Below are 23,781 nucleotides of genomic sequence, written 5' to 3'. Positions count from 1 at the left end.
GGCTAGATAAAAAAATGCAGGTTTTTTTGACATGAGAACACACAGAGTCATACACATATACTCAAAAGTGTCAGTATTTTCATTAAGCAATTCTAATGTGTAGCAAAAAACAACTTTTATGTGAGGGATATGCCTTTATTTTCAGACCCCTACAGGTGTGCAATACCCACAAACACAGGCACTCCTACATCTCAACTATTTAAGCAATAGTATGTGTGTATGTAGAGAAATATAAAACACAATTCACTTGTTTCTTTTAGTGTAATCCAGGGACTTTTGGTGAATGACTACAGGTCATAAACTATTTTGAAATAATATTTATAAACTATGGTGTATCAGCTGTGGGGGGGTGATTGTTTTGAATTTTGATTCTTGGAAATATTTTTCTATTAATAAGATGGTGTACTGTAGTACACTAGTACTGCAGTAGTGGTAGGCCAGTTCACTGCAGTCTTGTGCTAAATGCTAGGAGCATGCTAGGGAATTGTAGCTTCTCTTCTGCAGTCCTTCAAAGCTGCCTTGTTGTCACTTGCCCCTTTCTACCAATCCGGCTTGTGGAGCAGTCATCTTTTTTCCGCTGAGGATAAGGATATTCTGATCTCATAGCTTCACACGCACAGCTGAGCATCACCTCCTTGCATATCCGACTTGCTTGCGGATAAAGACATTGTATCCCTGATAAACCTGCGAAGAAAGGAGTCGACGGTCACTCTAGCTGGCAGCTGGTCTCGCCTGGAAGGCCCCTGACATCCACATAATTATTTCAGGGCTGCAAGTGTCTGATTTATCTGTAGGTAGTTGCTGATTTTAAGGATTGTGCATTCTAAAAAGGCACACTTACACAGTTCACAAAACTTTTAGAAGTTAGGAACTGGCTGCGCATGGTGTGTGTTTACTGTGTGGGCTCTGGAGGAGCTGACAAATGGGAATTTCATCAGCTGCCTTCCTCCTCCTTTTTAGCTGTTAGGAAGACAGGACTTGAGAGAACAACCGTGGTTATTCAGTCCGTCTCCCAGCAGTGGAGGGGAGTGCACAGAGCATCTGGACACCACGGTCCATGGGAATGCCTTCCTGTCAGGATTCAGGGCAGCTACTTCCTTCCTCTCTCTCAAAAAGCATTTGGGTATTAAAAGCGACTTCTGGCTTTGACTTTGGCTTCTTTAGTAGGAGCGGCACATGAAAAGCAGAGCCGCACGCAAATGAAAAACAGAGCGGTATGAAAAACCCTTGTGTAGACACAGAGCCAGAGTGCTGGACCTTGACTGGGACAAAACTGGGTTATTTTAGAGTGGAACAAACCACGCTTTTGCCCGCCTTAGCCTTGTTTTGTTACTTTTTTCACTTCCGTAGCTGCGTTGCTACCTGTGTTTGGGAGGAGGGGCAGCAGCCAAGGCATGGGTGAGAGCAAATACAGATGGTTATAGAGAAAATCATTGGTTTTGAAGGACTGACTTGGGTACGCTGAAACGAGAACGCTTGCTTTCTCATGATGGCCCAGGTGAGCCGTACAGCAACATAGTGGGGATCTACCATATGTACACTGCCTGCCGAAAGCAGGCCTGTATCCACCAGGGAAGTTCACTGCAGCACGGTGCCTGAAAGAGCTGGAGAGGAAAACGTGGCTCATGCGAAAGGAGAAAAGGAAAGAACCAGAAAATTCAGTTGTGAAAGAAATGTGTTCTTTCTAGAAAAAAACAGTTGGAATGGTGGCGCTCAGCTCATTCTGAGTGTGCTTAGGAGAATGTAAATAACCGGTGATTTTCCATAAAATGGGATCAGTACATTAGGGGTTTAGTTGCAATAATAAAATCCTTTTTAAACTTTAAAACAAAGCCTCATTACATGTGCTCCGGAGCTGATTTTTGCATGGATTGAACTGAAATGAACGCTGCAGCTGGCGACCTTCTTGGCAGAGGCGGCCTGGCACTGCACGGGGTGGAGGCTACGAGCCTCTCTGGCCCCCCGCTTCCTCTTCACAGGCTCCAGCCAATTAGGGATTTTAGCAGGGCCCTCCTGCTCCCCCCGTGCTGCTGCCCAGCAGCCCCCCTCCCGCGGGCGAAGGGATGAAAGCTGCCCAGCTGTCATCTCTCACAGGCAGCAGTCGCGTTGCCGGCTTCACCTCCTTCCCTCCCACCTCGCTCTTCCGAGAGGAGGAGGCTGCTCCTAACCTCAATGCTCTCATTTCCACCCTACGTGCATTCGTGGCCAGCATGTACCCGCTTTGTTCCCAGGGTAGTTGTCCTTTGGCTTAAATAGCTCTCTCTTGTCCTTGGTGTGTAATCCCCTTACAGGCAGGTTCATATCCCCTTACCCCTCTTTATCCCACTTGATGCGAGGCTTTGAAAGCCACGCGTCTCGCCTCCTGCTAGAGAGACTCTCCGTTGCCTCGTCGTCCTGGGAGTCTTTCTTTGTACCTGTTGCAATATCACCTCACCTTTCTTGAATGGGCATAACCCGATTTACGCCCATTGCAGATAGCATGACAGCATTGCGGATGGGGCTCACCGGTGCCTTGTGCAGTGGCAGCCCGTGCACAGCCTCTTCCGGAAATACCTTGCCTTTGGAAATGCACCATTGTCGTGGTTTAGCCCCAGCCAGCAACTCAGCACCACGCAGCCGCTCGCTCACTCCCCCTGCCCCGATGGGATGGGGGAGAGAATCGGAGGAGTAAGAGTGAGAAACACTCCTGGGTTGAGATAAGAACAGTTTAAGAATTGAAATAAAGTAAAATAGTAATGATAATAATAACAATATAATGATGATAATAATAATAACAATATACAGAGCAAGTGATGCACAATGCAATTGCTCACCACCCGCCGACCGATACCCAGACAGTTCCTGAGCAGCGATCGCTGCTCCCCGGCCAACCCCCCCCAGTTTCTATACTGAGCATGACGTCACATGGTATGGAATAGCCCTTTGGGCAGTTTGCATCAACTATTCTGGCTGTGCCCCCTCCCAGCTTCTTGTGCACCTGGCAGAGCATGGGAAGCTGAAAAGTCCTTGACTAGCATCAGCAGTACTTAGCAACAACTAAAACCATCAGTGTGTTATCAACATTCTTCTCCTACTAAATCCAAAACACAGCACTATGCCTGCTACTAGGAAGAAAATGAACTCTATTCCAGCCGAAACCAGGACAACCATTGGGTTGCACATGCCTTTTTCTCTCTGTGTGTGCCATGAGTGGTTCCTCATACACACCGTGGTCAGCTGGCATTCAGAAATACTTTTCCTCCACTATTATTTGCAAATTTAGGAGCTTGAAAGTTCTGGCATTGGTCCCAGCAGCACAACCTTGAATTTGGTGCTATTGAATTTCATTGCATATCTATTACTGCACATTTCAATGCCGTATTCTGCTATTTCTGATGTTATTAGGAGCATAGACACTTGAATACAAAGTGGTTCCTACACAGTTTCACACCACTGCTATTGCATGCGGTGACTAATGAGCTTGTAAATCACTTCTTAATTCTTTTCAAGTTTTTTTACTGCTAAATCTTAACTTTGTAAGACCAGTGGATAAACAAACTGATAGCTCTGCTTTTCCTCCAGTTCCCACAGCCAGAAAAGTGAGAATAGTTCTGGGTCTCATGCTGCTGTGGATGTCGTTACTGCCTCTCATTATATTCAGAAGGAAGCTGTGTAAGATCAGCAAAGTCATAATTACAGAAATAGAATAGCCATATGGACAGTGGCAGACTAGTGCCTAGTTAAGGATGGAATTAGACTGATACTGCTCTGCATCTGCCCAAGAATTTTTGTGCGTCCAACAGGCTTAGTTGCTACCTTTGTCCTCTGGGCACATTGCTGGTGATGGTGCAATGGAGAATCCTTTTTCCACGTGCTGAGTACGCGCATATGTCAGATGGGTGCGATAATTCCTGGAGGAGCTTCCTCTCCTAAACTGCATTGCAGCAACTCCCCTTCAGAGTTGTTTTGCAGAGTCTTTGCTGACTGTATCTATTCTGACAACTTTTATGGTGTCTGCTGTCACCCAAAGCATGTGCTAGTGCAAAAGGGTATGGGTGTTTTTCTGTACATTTGACTCAGGATGCACACATTACATTTTCTTCCTTTCTAGAGCTGGATGAACTGCACCACATGGTCACTGTATGCTCACTGCATGTTCTGCTTTTTGCTTTATTCCTGTTGAGAGATGAAGAAGTTTTGATGATTTGCTTGGGTTTAAGATGGTGTAGTATGATGCTGTAGTTTGTTGCTACGTGTCTGAAGACTGTCACACATGCAGGAAGGAATTCCTGTGCTGACTGGTCTGCTAAAACTACCAAAACTCCTTTATCAGAGACGGTCTCAAAGTCTTCCCTACCCTGGTCAGTCCTGAGGTATAAAAGAGTATTTCCACTGAAGTCTATATCATTCTTGTGCCAGCATGGGCTTTGAATGTAGTGCTAGGCTGATGCCCGTGGACAGCACTAGAGGCTGTCTTTCAGAGTGTTTCATTTTTTTCCTTTACTTTCTTCACATAGGGATTATAGAAGTTTAGATTTTGCATGGATTTATTAGGAGGCAAGCAATCAACAAGAGCATTTAAGAAACAATAAAGGGTTTAAATAGGGTTTAAATTTAAATTAGATGTTTCAAAACATCTAGTCTTGATTATCTTGCATTTTTTATCTTTTGAAGTCTTATATATCAGTAAAATTGGAGAACTGTTTTAAAAGTTTGAGGTCAAACTATGTTATGCTGTGTAAACCACATTTCTGTCATCTTTGTGTATTGCGGCTGCAGGTATTTGTGAGTATGAGGGACAGCTGCTGCATTTAAGCTTCCAAAAACTTTCAGGTCCCACAGGTAAATACTCTGGCTACATCAGTTTGGTGATGATCAGTTAGTTCCTTCTATTCTGCTATATATAGTACTAGACCTTCAAAACAACCACTGTTTCTTTGTGTAGGAGTGTGCTTTCTCGTTGGTATTGACACGTGTTTAAAGTTATACTTGTTGAAGACTTGGCAATTTTCAATACCATGTTAATCACTCAAAAATAGATTTTGACATTTTTAAAAGCATGGAAGTTCGGCAAGGAGGGAAGGACATTTCTAAAAGAGATGGACATCTGAAGGAAAGTAAGCCTAGCCTAAATGTTTGTTAAACAAGCAAGTAAACAGGAAAAAAGGCCACATGGTGGCCACAAATTTCCGACGTGAAAGGAGACTCATAACTTTGAGGAGGACCTGCTGGTTTGTTTATCCAAGCAAATGTGGAGGTGTAAGTCATCTAAAAGGGTATGGGTTGGTCTGTATCCACCTTGACAAGCTGCTGACTTGCGGTGCTGCACCACCAGTGCCATTCCGTGCCATCTCCTAGGCCCCCGGTGTCGAGAGCAGCGGTGCGGCAGGGCAGTGCCTGGCTGCGGGTGATGCTGCGCTCTGCTCTCCAGGCTGGTGTCAAAGGAGAGCTGTGCTAGCAGCTCTGAGGTCGTCGGTGGACAAAATGATTGACTCCTTTTAAGCACAGGCTGTTACAGGGCTGCTTTGTCTGACTATCGAAATCTTCAAAGGGGGTGGGTTCCCGTTCTTCACCTGGGATCAGAAGGGAGACCCTGGAAATCCAGTGCTGAGACTGAGAGGCCACCACAGGAAATTGCTCCATCCCTTGAAGCCCATCAATAAATAGCAGAAAAACAGATCCTGAAGAGGGCCACAACTGTCCTGTGATGTGGCTCCTGCAGAAGAGAGTGCTCCTGTAGTCTAGAATGGTAGTTTGCTGGACGTCAGTCCTGACAGTGACTCTCAAGCTCTGCGGCAATGTTCTCAGCCACCAGTCACTGCATTGCCCAAGAGGAGTAGAAAGAGGTGGGCATTGTCATCTTTAAGAGCAGCAGATGGAAACAAAAGTCTTCTCTGGTGAAACAGACACTAACTTGGGGTGGGTGGGATGCGCTCCTTTCTGTGTTCACCCATAGGTAGGATGCCTTGGCTGGATTCCTCTGTGCGCGCTCTGCCCGCTGTCAAATCTAGGCTTCGTTGCCTCTCATCAACTCATCCCATCCCAAAGGCTGCCTGAACCATTAAGACTGGTTTTAATTAGGTTTAAGCTGAGTGCCAGAAGGTTTGCTTTTCCTTTTGTCATGTACAGGAACACCATCTCTGCTTTCCCATCCATTAGACTTTTGCCGTGCTGAAATTCAGTTGCAGTGTGGTGAACACCCCTTGAACGCTGTGTGTTCGGATGACATTCATGGATAAGCCATATCCAGATTTTGGTAGCAAGAGTAGATCTCTAGCCAAATACCAGACAGACTAGGCCCTCTTCAGAGCAAATACATGATAAAGGAAGAAGGATATTCAGAAGAAAAATCGAGGAAAGAGCGGCTTAGCTGCAGATGAGGTTTCAGCAGTGCAGGTGCAGCATTTGCAGAGCGTCCTGGAGGTGTGTTGACCAGATGCGTGCTGCAAAGATGCTGCCTCACTGCTGCATCAGGTCCCCGTGGTTGGCCTCTGTTATCATCATGTGCCTCTTGGAAGGGGATGGAGACAGGCAATGTGAAACACCCATCGGTGCAATGTCAAGCTCGAGCAGCGTTCTCAGTCATGGCTTTGTGCCTTAGCCTTCGCCCAGCTGGTGACCCTTGAAAACTGAGCTCTGTGAGCCCAATTTGTGACAAGGCAGGCTACGGCTGCCTGCCGTCTCTAACCACAGCTCAACAGAGGAGGTGCGGGTGAGGGGAGGGGAGGCCCGGTCCCACTGCCATCGTGGCTTGGACAAACCTGCAGCTAGCCACCCACCTGAGGTGCGTGGTCCTGCCTGATGCAGGCTGCTGCTCTGCAGAGGCTCTGGCTGCTGGGCAGGTCGAAGCTGAAGCCGTCCAGCCGCTCTCTTGAAACAGCCTGTGCTCTCACAAGCTTGATCCAAAGCAGGCTTGCCCCTCACCCAGCCTGTTTTTTTTTCTGGTGGCCGCGGACCACCGTGCAACTTCTTCAGAAGTGACCACAATTGACATGCGTAGGAGCCGTGGCACGTGCGATGAATCAGTATTCGAGAAACGCGAATGGCCGCAGGGCTCTAAGCCGTGCTCCGCAAACAAACGACGGGTGCTGAAGGCACCTCCTTTCTCTAATTACGTGCTTTAGCTTGCAGAGCGGGATGCTGCTTTTGATGTCTCCAAACTCTAAGTTCTTTTTCCTTAGACGTTCAGTCATGCATATTTAAAGCTACGTTTCAAGAAATTGGGTCTGAAAATTCCCAGCAGAAATGTATTTTTGCATTTTATTTTTATCCAGAGATGACCACATTTTTGTCTGCGGCCAACTTAAAAGATATATCAATTAATAGAGCCACTGGTGACTAAACTGTAAAACAGAATATTTTCTCTCATTTAATGAAGAGTCTTATATAAAAATAAGCATAAGCCTCATAACGAAGAACTTAATTTTACTAAGATTTCCAAGTATTTTTCTGTAAGTGCAAGGTGTAATAAAGCTGAATTTTTACCTTAAGAATATGACTGTTTATTATAACCATTCATTACGTGCATGGTCTTAGTACAGAGATCAGGTCCCAAATCTCATTATTCTTCCTGAATCTTCCTACAAGTGGCATGCAATTAATTATTTCCTTATAGGAAAATTCTATAAGAATAGGTATTTGCTACTGTATTAGCAAGAAATTATTAGTTTTGAGCCACGCTGCAAGGGTGTTTTCAAGCTTTTGTGTTGTGTGTGTCCTCCCCCGCACTCTTTGTTAGTGCTTTTAGGACTTCGTGGGCCATATACAATTCTTCATCCTGCAGCAAACAAAATGACTGATGTTTTCTTCCCTGCTGTTTATTAACGATCATTGGCCTCTTCTCCTGGTTGCAAGGAGAAGGTTGCAATCACCACCCTGTGATTCTTAACCTGTTTTCCCTACAGAATAAGTGACACAGCCCTGGTTGTCATTTCTGCCCTAGCCTGCATGGAAAGTGTTATTAAACCTTGGTGTATGGTTAGTGTATGGATGGGTGGGGGTGCTGGGAAGCAGCTGGGTTGTATATGCAATTTGCATTTCCTATCAGAGGTCATTTAACTCTACTTCCTGGTAGTTGATAGAGGCACTGTTAAAGTTAGGGATAACTACACACTCTGTTGTCTGTGGAGTAGGTGGTGAGTAGCCAGATCAACTCCATGATAACTTAGTATTCACTTCGGCATCTGTCTGAGTCAGTATTTTCCTTCCTTTTCACATTTTTTTTTTACCAGCACTGCAATTTGACCTCTGAGGACATTAATCTGGTGGCAGCTCAGTCAGGACAACTATTCATGTACTTGTAATAGTGTCCCAGCAAGGCAAAGCACTGATCCTTAAAAATATTTTTGAAAAGGAAATAGGATAGCAGTCCACTTACAGAACGTAGCTATGCAAGAACAGGTTGTTAAGCTTGACTTCAGTGTGTCTAATTGTCATGGTTTAGCCCCTGTCAGCAACCAAGCCCCCTGCAGCTGCTCGCTCACCCTCCCCCCCGGTGGGATGGGGGAGAGAATCGGAAGGGCAAAAGTAAGAAAACCATGGGTTGAGATAAGAACAGTTTAATAATTGAAATAAAAGAATAATAATAATAGTAATAAAAATTGTAATGAAAAGGAGAACAACGGGAGAGAGAAACAAAACCCAGGGAAGAAAAAACAAGTGATGCAACCGCTCACCACCCACCAACCGATGCCCAGCCAGTCCCCGAGCAGTGATTGCTGCCCCCCAGCCCACTCCCCGCAGCTTATATACTGAGCATGACATCACATGGTATGGAATAGCCCTTTGGCCAGCTTGGATCAACTGTCTTGGCTGTGCCCCCTCCCATTTTCTTGTGCACCTGGCAGAGCATGGGAAGCTGAAAAGCCCTTGACTAGCACAAGCAGTACTTAGCAACAACTAAAAACATCAGTGTGTTATCAACATTCTTCTCCTACTAATTCCAAAACATAGCACTGTGGCCGCTACTAGGAAGAAAATCAACTCTGTGCCAGCCAAAACCAGGATGCTAATCAAAATCTCCTCCACTGTATTTCAGGGTAAATCTGATGGCTGTCCCCTGGCCCGGGTGTGCTAGATACTCAGCTCTGACCTGGTGGCGACGTGAGAGCAGAGGCAGCATCCCTGTTGCTGTAGTTTGCACATGCTGGTATCCCTGATGACAGTTTCTGCAGGGAGGGTATGGGCCAGTAGTTTTAATACATAGGAATCGCAGTTTTGGATGGAAACAGCAAGAGCTGTGGTGGATAATGAATTTTGTGACAGCAGCTAGTACTAGATGGATGCTGAGCAGCAGGGATCATAACTCAAATGGATTGCTGTGGCAAAGGGACGAAGCAAGACCCGTTGTGCCGGACATCGTGCACGTGCAACAGGAAGAGACAACCCTGAGCCCAAAGAGTTGCAGCCTACCCAGGTGAGACAGGCAATGGATCGCAGAGAGGAATGTAATCTAGTAAATTAATCTTATAGCATTTTTTTCTCTAAATCCTTTTGGCTGGATTTTCTTAGGAGGGGATTATTTAGATGGGAAACTGGCGGGAAAGAAGAGGAAGAGGAGGGCCAGGCCTGAGTTAGAATAGCAGGGAGACAAAAAATTGTTATGTCAGGTACTGGGGGATGTATTAAGAAATGGTGAAATCAGGGACTGGAAGGCACTAGAGCAGTTACATACCAGAATGGCCATTGAAGGTGTTTTCTTCTAACACAGTGACCTTTACAGACTGTCCCTTGGTTTGTAAATGGTCTGGAAATGGTTATTAATTGGCTTGCAACTTTTTCTTGAGCAGAGTTGTCTCTGAGTAGAGTATAATTATAGTGGATTTTAAAAACAGACAAGGAAGTTTTACTAGAAACATCATTCAGAATTAATCAGAATTCCTTTTTTTTTTTTAAAAAGCATCTTCATTTTTAGTGGAAATACTAGGGAGCACCGTTGGTGACTACACCTTTGGTGGTGGTTTTGTGTTTGACTTTTTCCTGTCAATGGGCATAATTCTTTATTTTTTCCAAAGAGGAGGTAAGGACATGAAAGAGTTGCCTTCTTCCAAAGGTACAGCTCGTGACATCTTCATTTCTTATTAGCTCCAGCAGAGGCCGATCCTGCACAAAAGGTAACCCGAGTTGGTTTTGTTGGTGTAGTCAAGACCACCACATGGGAGAACAGAGAATTCAGCTGTGTTGCTGGCTTACGTGCATCTCCCTGTTGCATCATATCTTTTCTTATTGCTTTGCTCCTGCCTGTGAAGACCTGACGCTGAAGCTCAAAGGAGGATTTATGTTTGTTTTAGTCGCCTGCCTGCCTGATGAGAGCCCAGAGGCTGAGGCAGAAGAAGATTCAAAGCCAGCCACTCCCATTGCTTGGCAGGCTGTAAAGCAAGAACATTTTGAATGTGATCCCTTGCCTATTTTGGGAAAGTTATAAAATTTTCAGAGGTAGACCAGTTATTTTTAAGCCTCTCTGGACATGTTTTTAATGCAGGATTTGTTCTGGATGGTGTCAAGGTCAACCATTTTCTTCGTGAAAAAGTTTCCTTCCTTTGGGGAAATGTCTGGTAGATCTAATTAGCTGTGTGCCTTGGTCCTCTCTCGTTTCCTGTGAGCCTGCTAAACCTATCGCTAGGCCTTTCAGCTTCAGCCAAGATGGATTGCATTAGTTCTTGTCTGCCTTCCCCTGGCTTCATCCATTTTATGTACAGACTTTCTCTAGCCTGAGGAGAAGATTGCAGTAGAGCTGTGCAGAGCAGAGCCAGTGTACCTCTACCAAAATGCAGGGAGGCTGGTGTTCGGAAAAGGAAGTATTGGAATCGAGGAGTTGAAAGTATCAGCAATGTGGGTATTTTCCTTGTACCTTACTCTTTGCTGCTGCTTTGGATCTCTTTTTAAGTTGCACACATTTTACATTCATTTAGCAAGGTTGCAAATATGAAATAGAAAAATTATACCTACAATGAGATCCTTATTAATGAAGCTGCCCTCTTGCATCTCAGTTCTGTGGATAAAGAACCGGTCCAGGGAAATGCTGAGAACTTCCCACTGCTTTTGGAAGCAGTAGGGATTGCTGTGTGCTCTGTATCAATCAGGACTGGGTTTCAAGTTTTATTTTGCCAGAGCAGAGGAATCCAAATAGCTGACATCTGTAATGAGCAGGGAGACATGAATTATGTAGACAAATAAACTAGCAATTACTGCTGTACATTTATCTTCACCTCCATAAATGATAAACTTTAAATGTTCCATATGGAAGCCCTGTGTATAAATTAGTGTTTTCCTGCTTAATTCTGGCATAATTAGAGATAGTCCACTTTCAAAAGTTATTCCCTGAATCCTCGTCTCTTATTTACATATTTTGTCACTGTTACCCAGATGGAGAGGGTTGGTAGTTTAATCTTGTCCCGGCACTATTAAAAGAAGTAATTCTTAGACATTTTTCTGTTGCACTTTATTGAGAAACTGCATGTGTTTAGCATTAGATCCGATTTCAGCAATGGCCAGCGTTATCAGAATATCACTCTCCCTGCCTCCTATAAAGCTGCAGCACATACCCTTGTATTAATGCTGTTGGCCATATCTTTGTCTGTATATCTATGTCTCTTAAAAGCAGATGGTTTATTGGACAAGTGAATTTAGACCTAACATTCAGTTCAGTCGTATTTCTGCCTGCCTGTAGCATGTTAACTTTTTCACCACATCCAGTGAGCTCCAGAACTGGGGGCAGTACTGCAGAAAACATTGGAAACATCTGTACTAACGCTGAAGGAAGGCAAAAAAGCTAGAAAGCCTGCCTTTGACTGAAATCAGTGACTGGTGGGATGTGTCTGTGATACCATGCTTGAGGAGAGGCAGGACAAGGCAAGGAGAGAGGCTTTGGTGGTCCATGCACACTCCTGCTGTCCTACTGACAATCCCCAATTCATTCAGATGTGAGAGCAAATGTGTGATACACAGAGTAAATGTGAGATACACAGAGGTGTTAGCTGGGAAGGGGCAGGGGAGCATAACGGTGCTTGGGAGGGCAGTAAGGTTTGGGCATGATGCACATGGCCAGAGCAAGGGGTAGAGCTCACTGGGGGTTTTTTTCCCAGATTTTTTTTTTTTTTTTTTAAGCCAGAACATGCCATTTCATCTAGATTAAAACAGTCCATGGGAACATCTTGATTTCAGTGGAGTTTTTCTTAGAAAATGACCAGGTGGCCTACCTGCTTCATTTCCTGCCATCTCGTCGGTCGAGGGTTTCTGGGGTGTGTTTGCTGAGCCTGAGTTCAGACGTAATGAAATGTGAGACCTGCTAGCGCTAAACAGTGCAATTTCTGGTTGCGTGTAGTCTTTACAATCCTTGCCCTACTTGGAAACCTCCTACATTGGGTGTGTGGGGGAGTTAACCTTTAAAATGTTCGACCTAAATGAAGGGCAGGCCTAATAATGTTTTATTGAATGCTACATCTCAGCTTTCCTGGCTGAAGAAACGTGAGTCTCGGGGCTTCTGCTGCAGTGAATTTTTGTAAGGAAGACATGATCTACCTTTGATGAAATCCAGGACGCAATAGCTTTCTAATAATGTTCAAGGCTGGAGAAAAGAACCAGAAGTTGCAGGGCGAGTGGTTTTTTTTTCCTTTTCTGGTCCCAAAAAGAAATCATGATTCAAGGTTGCTGGTCTTGAAAGGTTGGTGCAGTGACGGTGTATCAAAGGGTGTCTGAATTTTCTCACCTTCCCCCAGTTTGGCGTGTCTCGGCCCACGAGCCTGGAGCAGGTTATCAGTAACTTGCAAACCTTTGCTGTGCTGAGGCTGACAGCAACTTCTCCCACCCAGGGGCGAGCCGGAGCAGGCAGCCGCGCTGCCCGATCCGGCGGTGTGCTGTGCTGGCAGGGGACAGGAGCAGCCCCGGGGGTCTCAGCCTGTGCCCCCCGCCATGTCGAGAAGGGTTGCCCTTGTGCCGGAGCAGCAGTACGGCAACACCTGTAGCGGGGCAGTCACCAAAGCAAAATCGGAGCTGCTTTGGTGGCGGCTGCCGGCAGGAGGTGCTGGGGGTGGTGTCGGGGATGGGGAGTGCTTCAGGCAGAGCACGAGACTTCCAGGGCTGGCTGGCAGGTTCCCTCGCTGGCTGGACTCGGAGGCCTGGGGCTCTCCCGACGGCAGCCGCGCGCAGGGCCGGACGGAGCGCCCCACACGTCAGGAGGCAAAATGGAGCCCTTGGGCCTGGCAGCGCATGCAGAAAGGGAGCATCCGTCAGAACAGCATGAGGCGGGATAGTTTGCAAGCGTTAAAAAGAGCTGACAAAAACCAGCACAAACCACTTGAGAGCCCGTTCGTGGACACAAAACCTGTCTGAGTTTCTGGGGCTTGTAATGGTAGCAGGAACTGGCCCTGGCATGGATAAACCAGGCCTGCCCTGGCTGCTGGCACGAATATCTCCCTAAGGATGTTGTCTCTTTGGGGATGGATGTCTGCTTTGACTGTTTTATCCAGGTGTGGGCTATTACTGCTTAAACCAAGGTGCGTATAAAGTCCAAGGAAAACGTCAGAGCTCTTTACTGAATCAAAGCGTTGGGTATGTTTGTGACAGGCCTTGAAACCTGATATTTTGGGGATTTTTTTTCTCTTTCGCTTTCCCTTAGCCACACCAGAGGACAGGACGGCACAAAAAGCTGGATAACCTCATCATGTAATAATCACAGCTTCTGCAGCTTCTGGGCTGCATCAAAAGCAGCGTGGCCAGCAGGTCAAGGGAGGGGATTCTGCCCCTCTACTCTGCTCTGGTGAGACCTCACCTGGAGCACTGCGTCCAGCTCTGGGGCCCTCAGCACAAGAAGGACATGGACCTGCTGGAGCGGGTCCAGAAGAGGGCCACAAAAATGATATGAGGGATGGAGCACCTCTCCTATGAAGCCAGGCTGAGAGAGTTGGGGTTGTTCAGCCTGGAGAAGAGAAGGCTGCAGGGAGACCTTATTGCAACCTTCCAATACTTAAAGGGGGCCTACAGGAAAGATGGGGAGAATCTTTTTAATAAGGCCTGTTGTGACAGGACAAGGAATAACGGATTTAAACTAAAGAAGAATAGATTTAGTCTGGATATAGGGAAGAAATTTTTTACAATGAGGGTGGTGAAGCACTGGAACAGGTTTCCCAGGGAGGTGGTAGAGGCCCCATCCCTGGCAACATTCAAGGTCAGGTTGGATGGGGCTCTGAGCAACCTGATCTGGTTAAAGCTGTCCCCCCTCATTGCAGGGGTGGGGGTTGGGCTAGATGACCTCTAAAGGTCCCTTCCAACCCAAAGCATTCTATGATTCTATGTTTTTTCCATCCACGCTGTGAGTTTTACATCCGTAAGGACTGAGGGTGCGTTTCACCTGCCTGGCTCTGGTTGTGTGCGGTGTGGGTGGCTCTGCCTCGGGCCCCCCGCCATCTGTGGGACCCAGCGCTGTGACGAAGCGGGTGGTCACAGACCTGCTTTAGGAGGGCAGGGTCTCCACCTCCGGGGTCCCAACAACTCCCAGTGCAGCTGCAAGCCCAGGCACTGCTAGCCCAGCCCTGGAAGTTGCTCCGTGGGCTTCATTAATCCTGCCCGGAGGGCAGCAGTGTGCCCGCAGAACATCCTTCGGTCCCCTGCCTGGGCGGGGGATCCTGCCTTGCTCTGTGCCGTGGAGGCAGACCTGCCATTAGCCGCTGGGCGAGGGGATGGTGTGGTACATGACAGCTGGTAACTATTGGCTGAGCTATCTAGGCAGCCCTTCCCTGTGCATCCTTCCTCTGATCGGCTGCCTCTGTGCATATTCAGACCCCGAGCTTGAAACCATAAAAAAAACACCAAAACAACAGTCCATGAAGTCAGAGGTGCTTGAAGGAGGTGGCGAAAGCCAGAGTTGCCTTCATCACAACACGCTTGTCACAGCTGGCGTTGCGTAAAGTGGGGCTGAGGCTCAGAGAGGCTGCTCTGACCCTTCTGCCCCCAGGGGGCTGTGGGGCGAATGGGGTTCCAGCCCTCCAAAGAGCAGCTACTGACGGTTCTCCCACAGCTCCTTACATCTGGGCAGGATCTCTCCTCTAGTTGCTTTTTAGAAGCAAACCTTTTTTTTTTTTTTGCCTTTGCTAATGCTTGGTTTTCTGTACCACTCCAGATGTCTCATCTAGGACGTCATAGGCTCTGCAGCTGCCAGTTCATTTCTTCTATGTCTGCTGAGGAGCTGGGGTGGGGTTGTGCCCCCCTTCTAGCACAGGCTGTAGTTGTCATACCATTGCCAGGACAAATCTTAATTCTTGGAGGAGCCACGCGAAGGCCAGGTTTTGCTGTAGAAGTCCATCGGTGTAGTGGGACTGCTGCTCTCTTGCTCCATGTGTGCCAGCTGTTCCAGGTGTTTATAAATAAAGCTGCTCTGGGTGGTGAATCTTGTCTCAGGGGGGCTCTAAAAGTCAAAAGGCTTGTGGTCGCTCTCCTCCGCCTGCCAGGATATCTGCAATATTTTGTACGTCTCCAGGAGAAGATGTGTTGATCACATGCATATATCTATCTATGTCTAAACTGGCCACTGTTTATCTTGATGATTTCTTAATCGTTTTCCATTCTGCCACTGAACTACCTACATGATCATGGTCTGAAGGGAAACATTACAGTGGGAAGGGAGTGGGGAAGACTGGGGAGAGACTGCATTGCAGGAGGTGCTCTGAGTTTCCTTTTAGACCTTTCTGATGCAAATGGACCCACGTCACCTATTGGGCCAGATCCACGGGTCATGCTGGATGCAGAATTAGGCTGGCATGGTGGTTTCAAGTCAAATGAAAGAATTGCTTTGTTAATCAGCTATAACCATACAGGGCTCATTTCCATAGCCCGTTGGGGAGAGAGGTAGAGCAGGAGAAGATGCGTGTAGTGATGGTGAGTGGCAGGAGCAGTGCATATTCCTGCTGCTTTGTGTTCAGGCCAGCACTATCCTGGTCTTCTGTCTGCCCTTGTCCCTCCTGCTTTTAAAGAAAACAAACCTAAAACCCAAACCAAACAAGAGGCCAGTACATTGATTGTTCCCTTGATTGTGTGATGGAGCAGAGAGATAGGGATAAAAAGTTTATCTTGAATATAAGGAAACAAAAGTTTGCCTTTGGGTGGAGGTGGGCATTAGTCATACCACTACTTGTGCTCTGTTAAATAAAGGTCATGAAAAGGTTTGCAGAGGAGTCTTCTGTTTTTTCCTCTTCACAAGTGAACTTCCAGCCGGCACTGCTGCAACCCGACGTGCATCTCCAGCGTGTCTTTGTGGAAGCGTCCCATCCCCTCTGCACAGTGCCAGGCTTGCTGGGGGTTTAGACCTCCCCACGAACTGCAGGATTTCCTTAGACCCATGTAAGTCAGAGCTCTATTAAGAAACAGAAAGGGAATGAGCCACCGAGGGGCTTTGCTCCTTTTTTCCGTAGTCTGTGTGTACCATAAATAGGATAGGCCCCACCGAGACAGGGGGAAACCAAGCTCTTAAAATGCATAGTAAAGGGTTAGTAATTGCTTCAAATAGCCAACTAAAAATGCTTTTTATTACAAGGCTTGAGTTCTCTTTCAAATGTGAAGCTGCTTGTTCATTTTGGCAGTGAAGGCTGCTTTTACGTCTCCCTGGGGACAGTGGTAAAACTTTCAGCAGCTCCGGCACAGAAACCAGCCCTTGGTCGAACTGGAGGCGAGAAACCGAAAGTTGTTCTGCGGATTTCTGAGTCCCCCACAGCTCGCTTTCGGACTTTGCTCATTAATCTGCAGCCTCTGAAAAAGCTTTTGTTAGGGAGAAGAGGGAGGGAGGTGAAGACAGTGCTGTGTGTCGATGGGACCAGACTCAGCGGAGGCGTTTGATGCCTGTGGGTAGGCAGGCTACTTGGTGATTTTTTGACATTCAGCTGTTAGTTGGCGGGGTACAGGAGCAAGGAATCGGCGCTTTTCACACAGTTGTGCTGGAAGATGGACAGGGGCTGGATTTATTCCTGTCGCCACTGTGGGCAGGAGAGCAGAAATCTGTGCTAATCCTGTCCCAAAGGTGTGACAGAAATGCCGACGCCTGCCGCAGCTGGTCAGGGGGAGCAGGGGAGGCTTAGGGAGACAGAGGGATGCGATGGGTTTCCCTGGCAGTGCTGCACTCCGGTGTGCTCTGAGTGGGAGCCAGGTGGGGGCATGTCCTCCCTACAGCTCTGGGAGGTGCCAGGGAAGGAAAAGGGTAAGCTAGGAAGTGTTAAAATTGCCAGGTGAGATTATTTTCTCTCTGGTATAGGAAGGATCTTCTGTCTCTGAGGACATGTTAATTTGCTTTTGTCTGTCTGGTCTCCTCTCTTTATTCTCTCTTTTTATGGTTTCTTTTCTTCCCCTGCATCCCTCCCCCTGTATCTTTCTTCAGAGCATCTATTTTGTATCCTCTCTCCTCCTGGTATTTCCCTTAGGTGGCTCTGATTATTCAGCAGCTCTGCTGGACACAGTTCCCTCTCTGGAGAGGGAGAAACGCTGCACCAGAGCAGCACTTGCTGCCACTGCTGCAGACACAGGTCGAGCAGAGAACAGGCTCCTTTGCCTGCTAGCGCTGAGCAGCAGGACGGTGGAAAGGGCACAGTGGGAAGGCAGTGACGGGGACGCACCCTGCATAGTCCTTTTTGAGCCAGCCTAGGTAAAAAAGCCAAGAAGCTGCTTTCCTTTTTTCCATTGAGAAGGCTTTCCCTGAATTAATTCACGTCAACCTGTACGAAAGGTAGCGGAAAGGCCTTACAATGTAGCTCAGCTGGGATTTTTTAGGGGCGACATAACTGTGAACAAGGATCTCCTCCGCAAACAACTGCAGGGCAACCCTGATGGAATAGTGTTGAACGTCAAGGCTTCACAGCGGCATAAAGATGTTCACAAGAGAAAACTTGGAAAGAGAACAAAAGAATACTGTCAGGGCATTTCTTCTGCTCCTGCCCCTCGGCAGTGGCCTGGAGGAGCTAGTAAGAAGTTTTGGGGGAATTCAGGAAGCATTTGCAGAGCTGGCACTCAGGACTGGCCCTTCGTGTCCCACCTTCAGCCATGCCATGGGAATGACTTACTTGTGTACAGTCTGGAAGCAGGCGTGTCAGCATCAGGTGGTGACCAGCAGATGGTGCAGGCATCATCCCTGTTGTGGGCACTGCTCGATGTCGGTGTACGGCACACCACTGGCTTCCTCCCCGCTGGTGCCGGGAGCCTGCGTGCCCCAGCTGCCCTGTGGCACCATGGCCTCTGCTTGCACATCTCAGGCAAGAGGCTGGGCGCTACTGGGGCCCACTGGCGTCCTCCCACCCTGTGTCGGGGGGAAAGCCTCTGCGCAGCCAAGGGCTCGCTTGCTGTATAGGCTGGGGAGAGGGGGAAGGCTCACTTGCCGGAGTAATGCACTGCAAGGGATGCTTGTGTTCCTGAAACTTTGGCATTAAGAAGGACAGGACGTCAAGCAGCAGGTTTTTGTGGTTCAGGCAGTTTTTGTGGCAAAACTCAGGAGGTGTGAGGTGGGGGCAGTTATTGTTGGCTTTTGGTAAGAGTGGTGGAGTTGGCCACCTCTCTCAGTGTGCTGTAGGAGCAGAGAGCCTGTTCCTGCAGGCGGTACACTGCATCCTCCCTTGGCAGTCGTCAGCTTTGTGGCGATTAGTCCTCGATGTTTGTCCTCCAGTGGCAGTCTTAACGTAGCATCTCCAGATGCTGGAAATTAATTTTCTCTGTCCCTCCCTCTGGAGTTAGTAAAAGTCTTGAGGCTTCCTTCTGCCAACACAACAGCACCAATGAATCTCTTCAGGATCACTGTGTATTGAATTTGGAAGCTTTCCCTGGTAGCTGCTGACGGCTTTCTCCTCTTGCTTTGCAGATCACAGGCGTTATTCTTCTCGCAGTCGGCGTCTGGGGCAAGCTCACCCTTGGCACGTACATCTCTCTTATTGCTGAGAACTCCACCAATGCCCCCTACGTACTCATCGGGACGGGTACCACAATCATTGTCTTCGGGCTTTTTGGCTGCTTTGCCACTTGTCGTGGCAGCCCATGGATGCTGAAACTGGTAAGCATGCCAAAGAGCCTTAAGCAAGAGGGGAAAAGAGGTTTTGTTGATGCATTGGGATTCCCCCCACCCCCTGCCAAGCTTCACCAGATGTTAACGTAGTTTTTTAGGCACATAAGCTAGATTTTATTGATCTTAATGTTCAACACGTGTGTCTTTTGGACAAAGAAGGGGAAAAAAAATCTTTGCCAAAACCAGTTGTTGATTGAGTATGAATGAATTTTGCTACTGCACAGCATACAGGCCCATGTGTGGTTGGGAGCAGGGTGAAATGTTGCTGATGAATTACTCTGTGAGTAATTCTACAATTGTTCTGTTTTTCTGTAAGCCAGGTAGATAGGTATATTTACAATCTTAAAAATGTGCAAAGCATCATAAATGTGGAATTCATTTGAAGTATATTTTGAAGGGCTCGTTTTAATACTCTGATGTGAAATCTATGGAAAAAATAGTTGGTACCTTCTAAAAGTACACCAGCCTTTCTTTTTCTCCTAACATTCACTAGAATAAACCAAGTCAACCCCAGAAAACAAATGTATGCTATGTTTGTCCTCATCTCAAAAGCAGCATGGACTCAAGGTACACTAAGCAGAGGTACAGCAGCTGTCTCTCAGTCCAGTTTAACCTCTCTCCCTATAAGTTTTTCTGTTTGGAGTTTTCCAGCCCACCTTAAAATGCAAAGTAACTATACATTAAGCAAACCTATATGATAAACTGTGTTTCTAGGAATATTCAGGAGCAAAATCCTACATGTGTAATGATTTGAAGGGTGGAAATAGCACTTGTGATGCACCGAGATAGTGGAAAAGGGCTTGACAGTACAGTGCATCTCCTGCTACAATATTTTGGGGCTAATTTTCTAAGGAGATGGGACGATTCTCCTCCAGTTTGAACTGGATTTAAAAAAAGGACATCTTAAAAAAAAGAGTTTGTTTCCCCAGTTGATCACACAGTAGGGGAGAGGTAGCAGCTGCAGATCGGTCAGCAGGTATATGCTGGTGGCCAGTCGGCACATACCTAACGCTGTTGTAGGCGCACCGCTGCTGTCTCTTGCTGGTGATGTGCTGTCAGGGCATGTGTAGAGGCTTGTTGGAGTTACTGCAGTCCGGATGGAAAAGGGCTAAAGGTGAAAGAAGATCTAAATCCACAGGAATTCAGGCTCTGCTAGTTGCTCCCATAAGTCATGTAACTTTTTTAAAGGTATGCCACTTACAGTGGCATGTGCTGTTCCAAGCACATGGTTTTATTTTCATTTTACACATAAGAAATATTTCAAAACTTTCTTTCTCTCATGAACAGAATACAGGCAGTGATTTGACAGCTATATTAATTGTAGAGAACAATTTTTCTGCTTCTCCCTTCACTGTTGTCCTCCTTTCCCCAATAATCTTCCATTAAAAATCAATTTCCCTCTTTCCACTAAATTCTGCTAGGACTGAATTTAATTTAAAATGTTTTCCTTTTTTAATTAACTGTTATTTAGCACGTGGAGAAAAAAGGTAATTTTCCCTCCAGAAGATTAAGCTGCAACTTCAAATTTTACCATCCCACTTTGCATTTTTTAATTTAGCCTCTTTATTTATGCTTAGATGTATTTTTAATAGTTTGTGAGTGTCTATGCTGAAAGCGCTGTTTTCAAGTTTTATTTAGCTCCGGATACAAATGCTGCTCCTAAAGCCAAACATAGGCCTTGGCTCAGCAAAGTATTGGAGGCATCTGCCTGGTATTACAGTGAGAGTATTTCCAGTGAAGTCAGTGGTTCAGTTCATTCATTGGAGAAACTTCAGCAATCGGGCAGCAAATCCCAGTCTAGAAGCGAGATAGATAAACATGAACCAAAACACCTGGAGAAGCCTATTTACTTTAGCAGAGTGCCATGCAAACATAAAAGGTCTGCTTGCATTCCTTATTGTAACCTGAGTGACTTGGATCCATCTCTGGCATGAGAGTGTGTTTTAATTTATGAGAATGCTAAGAAATGTGGGAACAGAAATGTCAGAAAAGCCAGTAATTAGACAGTACATACCATTTGTGAGTTGTATAAACACATATTCAGGCAATAACCTATGTATTGCCTCCAAAAGACCTTTGCTTTATTACCATCTTTAAAGGGTGTTTAGAGCGGGAATTTAAATTTTATGTGATAACTGAGCAGTATCTGTGCTGAGACAAAAGCCCGTCATGTTCTGACTTCTCTTGCATCCTTCCATTTCAGTATGCCATGTTCTTGTCCCTGGTGTTCCTGGCTGAGCTAGTGGCTGGCATTTCAGGGTTTGTGTTTCGCCACGAGGTAGGTGGAAATGTGCTGAGTTTGCATATAGCAGTGCCTCCCTGGGCAGGAGCTGCTGAGAAGTTCTCTGGAGCGTGGAGAATGTGTAGGTCGCTGAGCTCGGCAGCTCCATACGCATCTCCAGGGATGCGGCTGATGTGCAGCAATAACATATACAGCTCTTAAAAACTGATGCACTTCCAAATGAAGGGATTTAGCCAAAGCTCTTGGCCTCAGCTGCCTGATAATTTACTCTGGAGCTATTGGGTTTTTGTGTGTCCATCATGTAAGATCTTCTTTACTCTTTTACATATGCTGAGGACTGCAAAATAGGTTAAATACTTTTCTTAAACACAGCTTCTCCAGCCAGGCAAATGCTTGTTTATATAAGGCAGAGAGCACTTCTGCATCAGACCAGACTCGATGTTTTGTAAATCTTTTTCTTTTTTTGCGGGGGGAGGGAGTGGGATGGGATTTTGTTTCTATCCTGAGAATAAGGAGAGATTAGAAATAGAGTGAGGTAAGAAACTGGGACAGATAGAAGCTTTAAAAAGGTGTGACAGTCTGGATTTGTAGTAGCACTTCTGCTTTATCCACTGTAATCAGGTCTATCTCTGGCTTTAAGTCCGTGGACCTACAATGCCATTAGTGCTGAACCAGGACAACCTTAGAGACCCTCCTCGTCTCTTCTCTCTGTATTAACTGGTTTTCTAGTCTCCTCTTTTGACATGAAATTTTCCTTGCTATGGGCTTTTCTGGTGTCTACCCTTGCAAGCAGTGGATAGTTTTTAATCTGATCCTGAAATACCTGTCCATCTGCTGAGGATTGCCATTTCATCTGGCCTAACCTGCGGCAGCCTCAGCATCAGGTTCCTGCTCCCTTTTGGGAGAGGCAGTCTCTTGCAAAGGTCACAGCCATGTGGGTTCCCCAAATCATCTGCCACCCAGCCCCTTTACCACCCAGTCAAAGTGCCTTTCCCCGTGATGTGCCTGACCTTCTCCAGCTGAGAGACCTCTTGTTCCTTACCCAAACACCTTTGGTGCTGGGGACGAGGGCTGCCGCCTGGTCAGGGGATTCACATCTTCTTTTGATGCCACTGGTTTCTGTCACCAAGGAGTTTGCACAAGCTTCGGCTGCCACCAGGCATCCATGAGCAAGAGAAGCATGCAGCCTCCTTCAGACTTAGTGCTGGAACAAAGTGTTTGGGGAAAAAGCATCAAAGGCAATCTTTCTTATAGGTTAAGTCATTTTCTGTTTTTTAGCAGTTTGCTGGGGTAGTTTTCTTTCCATGTCCGATAGACCCCACTTGAAAAATGGCATGAGTGTCTCCTGACAGTTAAGAGGGAGCTCTGACAGCTCTGAAAACACAGTTAAAAATGAGTGGGAAGGGCTGGTTTGGGTGCCTTATTAGGTTTGGAAATGCATTTGCTTCCTGTGAAGACTGCTTCAGATGTTATGCTTTTTGTTGCTCATGTGGGCTGTTTTTTTCCTTGCCCTCATAGATCAAGGATACTTTCCTTAGGACATACACTGAAGCAATCCAGAATTACAACAAGAACGATGAGCGGAGCCATGCAGTGGATAACGTACAGGAAAGTGTAAGTCTAAAATTGGCTATTAAAAATTAATAAATAAAGAGAGACAAAGCGTACATTCAGATTTGATCACAGAACATGAAGTGTGGACGGCTCAACCTGCAAGCTGTATATTGCAAGCAAAATTAGAGGCTGGCAAAGCTGATCTAAAGAAAAAGTATTTCAACTGATATGCTTGTCCAAGATGCCTAAGTTTTAATGAACAAGTTATCTAATAAAGACAGGGCTTGTCCCACTTGCTTGTTGTTGGTCCCAGATCTTGAATTAGGTTTAGGAGCCAGTTTTATCCCTTAAGAACAAGGTTTTCTTAAGGGCATCTGTCAATAGTATTATGAAATGTTGCAAATCTGAGCTGGATGAGACAGGATTTTATAATCTGGCATCCTGTATCACTGATAAACTGCAGCAGTTCTCTTGACAAGTACAATGAGAGGCTGGCAATGGAGACCTAGTGAGTTAAGGGAAGAACTTAGGAAGCAAAAGGAGGTAGACAAATGTGCTGCTGAGGTCTGCAATAAAAGCTGTTCTCCAGCCGTGCTGGAAGGATGGATTAGGTGCTCAGTGGAAGAGCCTTTCTGACCCACGGGGTGCAGTAGCAGGGCCATGGGAGGTTTCCTTGCCTTCCAGCAGGGCACAGGGCATGAGCAAATGCCACAGCATGGCCAAACTAGTTGGTGATGCCAACCACAAGGGACCAAGTCCACCAACTACAACACAGAGCGATAAACTGGAAACTGTACCATAGCAAGAAGTTATCCCTTCAGCTCATAATATACTCTATGAGCCAATTTGCTTTTCATATGATTGTAACTTGCTGAATGGCTGAAATTTTAATGTAATTGTATTGGTGACTTCTAGATCTTCTTTAGAAATTGCAACTATAACGTTGGACCCCTCAGCGTGTTTGAAACTGTGCCTCTGA

The 23,781-nt window shown here is 46.4% G+C and overlaps 1 protein-coding gene across 1 annotated transcript in view; it reads left to right on the top strand.

Annotated features, from left to right (window-relative positions):
* TSPAN7 (tetraspanin 7) overlaps window positions 1–23,781 on the top strand; it is a 101,071-nt gene that overhangs the window by 64,609 nt on the left and 12,681 nt on the right. Inside the window, exons 2-4 of the mRNA XM_075723366.1 lie at window positions 18,806–18,994; window positions 21,210–21,284; window positions 22,767–22,862. Coding sequence (XP_075579481.1) covers window positions 18,806–18,994; window positions 21,210–21,284; window positions 22,767–22,862 — 360 coding nt within the window. The remainder of the gene's footprint in view (window positions 1–18,805; window positions 18,995–21,209; window positions 21,285–22,766; window positions 22,863–23,781) is intronic.

The sequence above is a fragment of the Pelecanus crispus genome, chromosome 1 (genome assembly GCF_030463565.1).
Source record: "Pelecanus crispus isolate bPelCri1 chromosome 1, bPelCri1.pri, whole genome shotgun sequence".
Classification (NCBI taxonomy): domain Eukaryota; kingdom Metazoa; phylum Chordata; class Aves; order Pelecaniformes; family Pelecanidae; genus Pelecanus; species Pelecanus crispus.
Note: the sequence above shows the minus strand (reverse complement) of the source record. Positions and strands in the feature narration are given on the sequence as shown.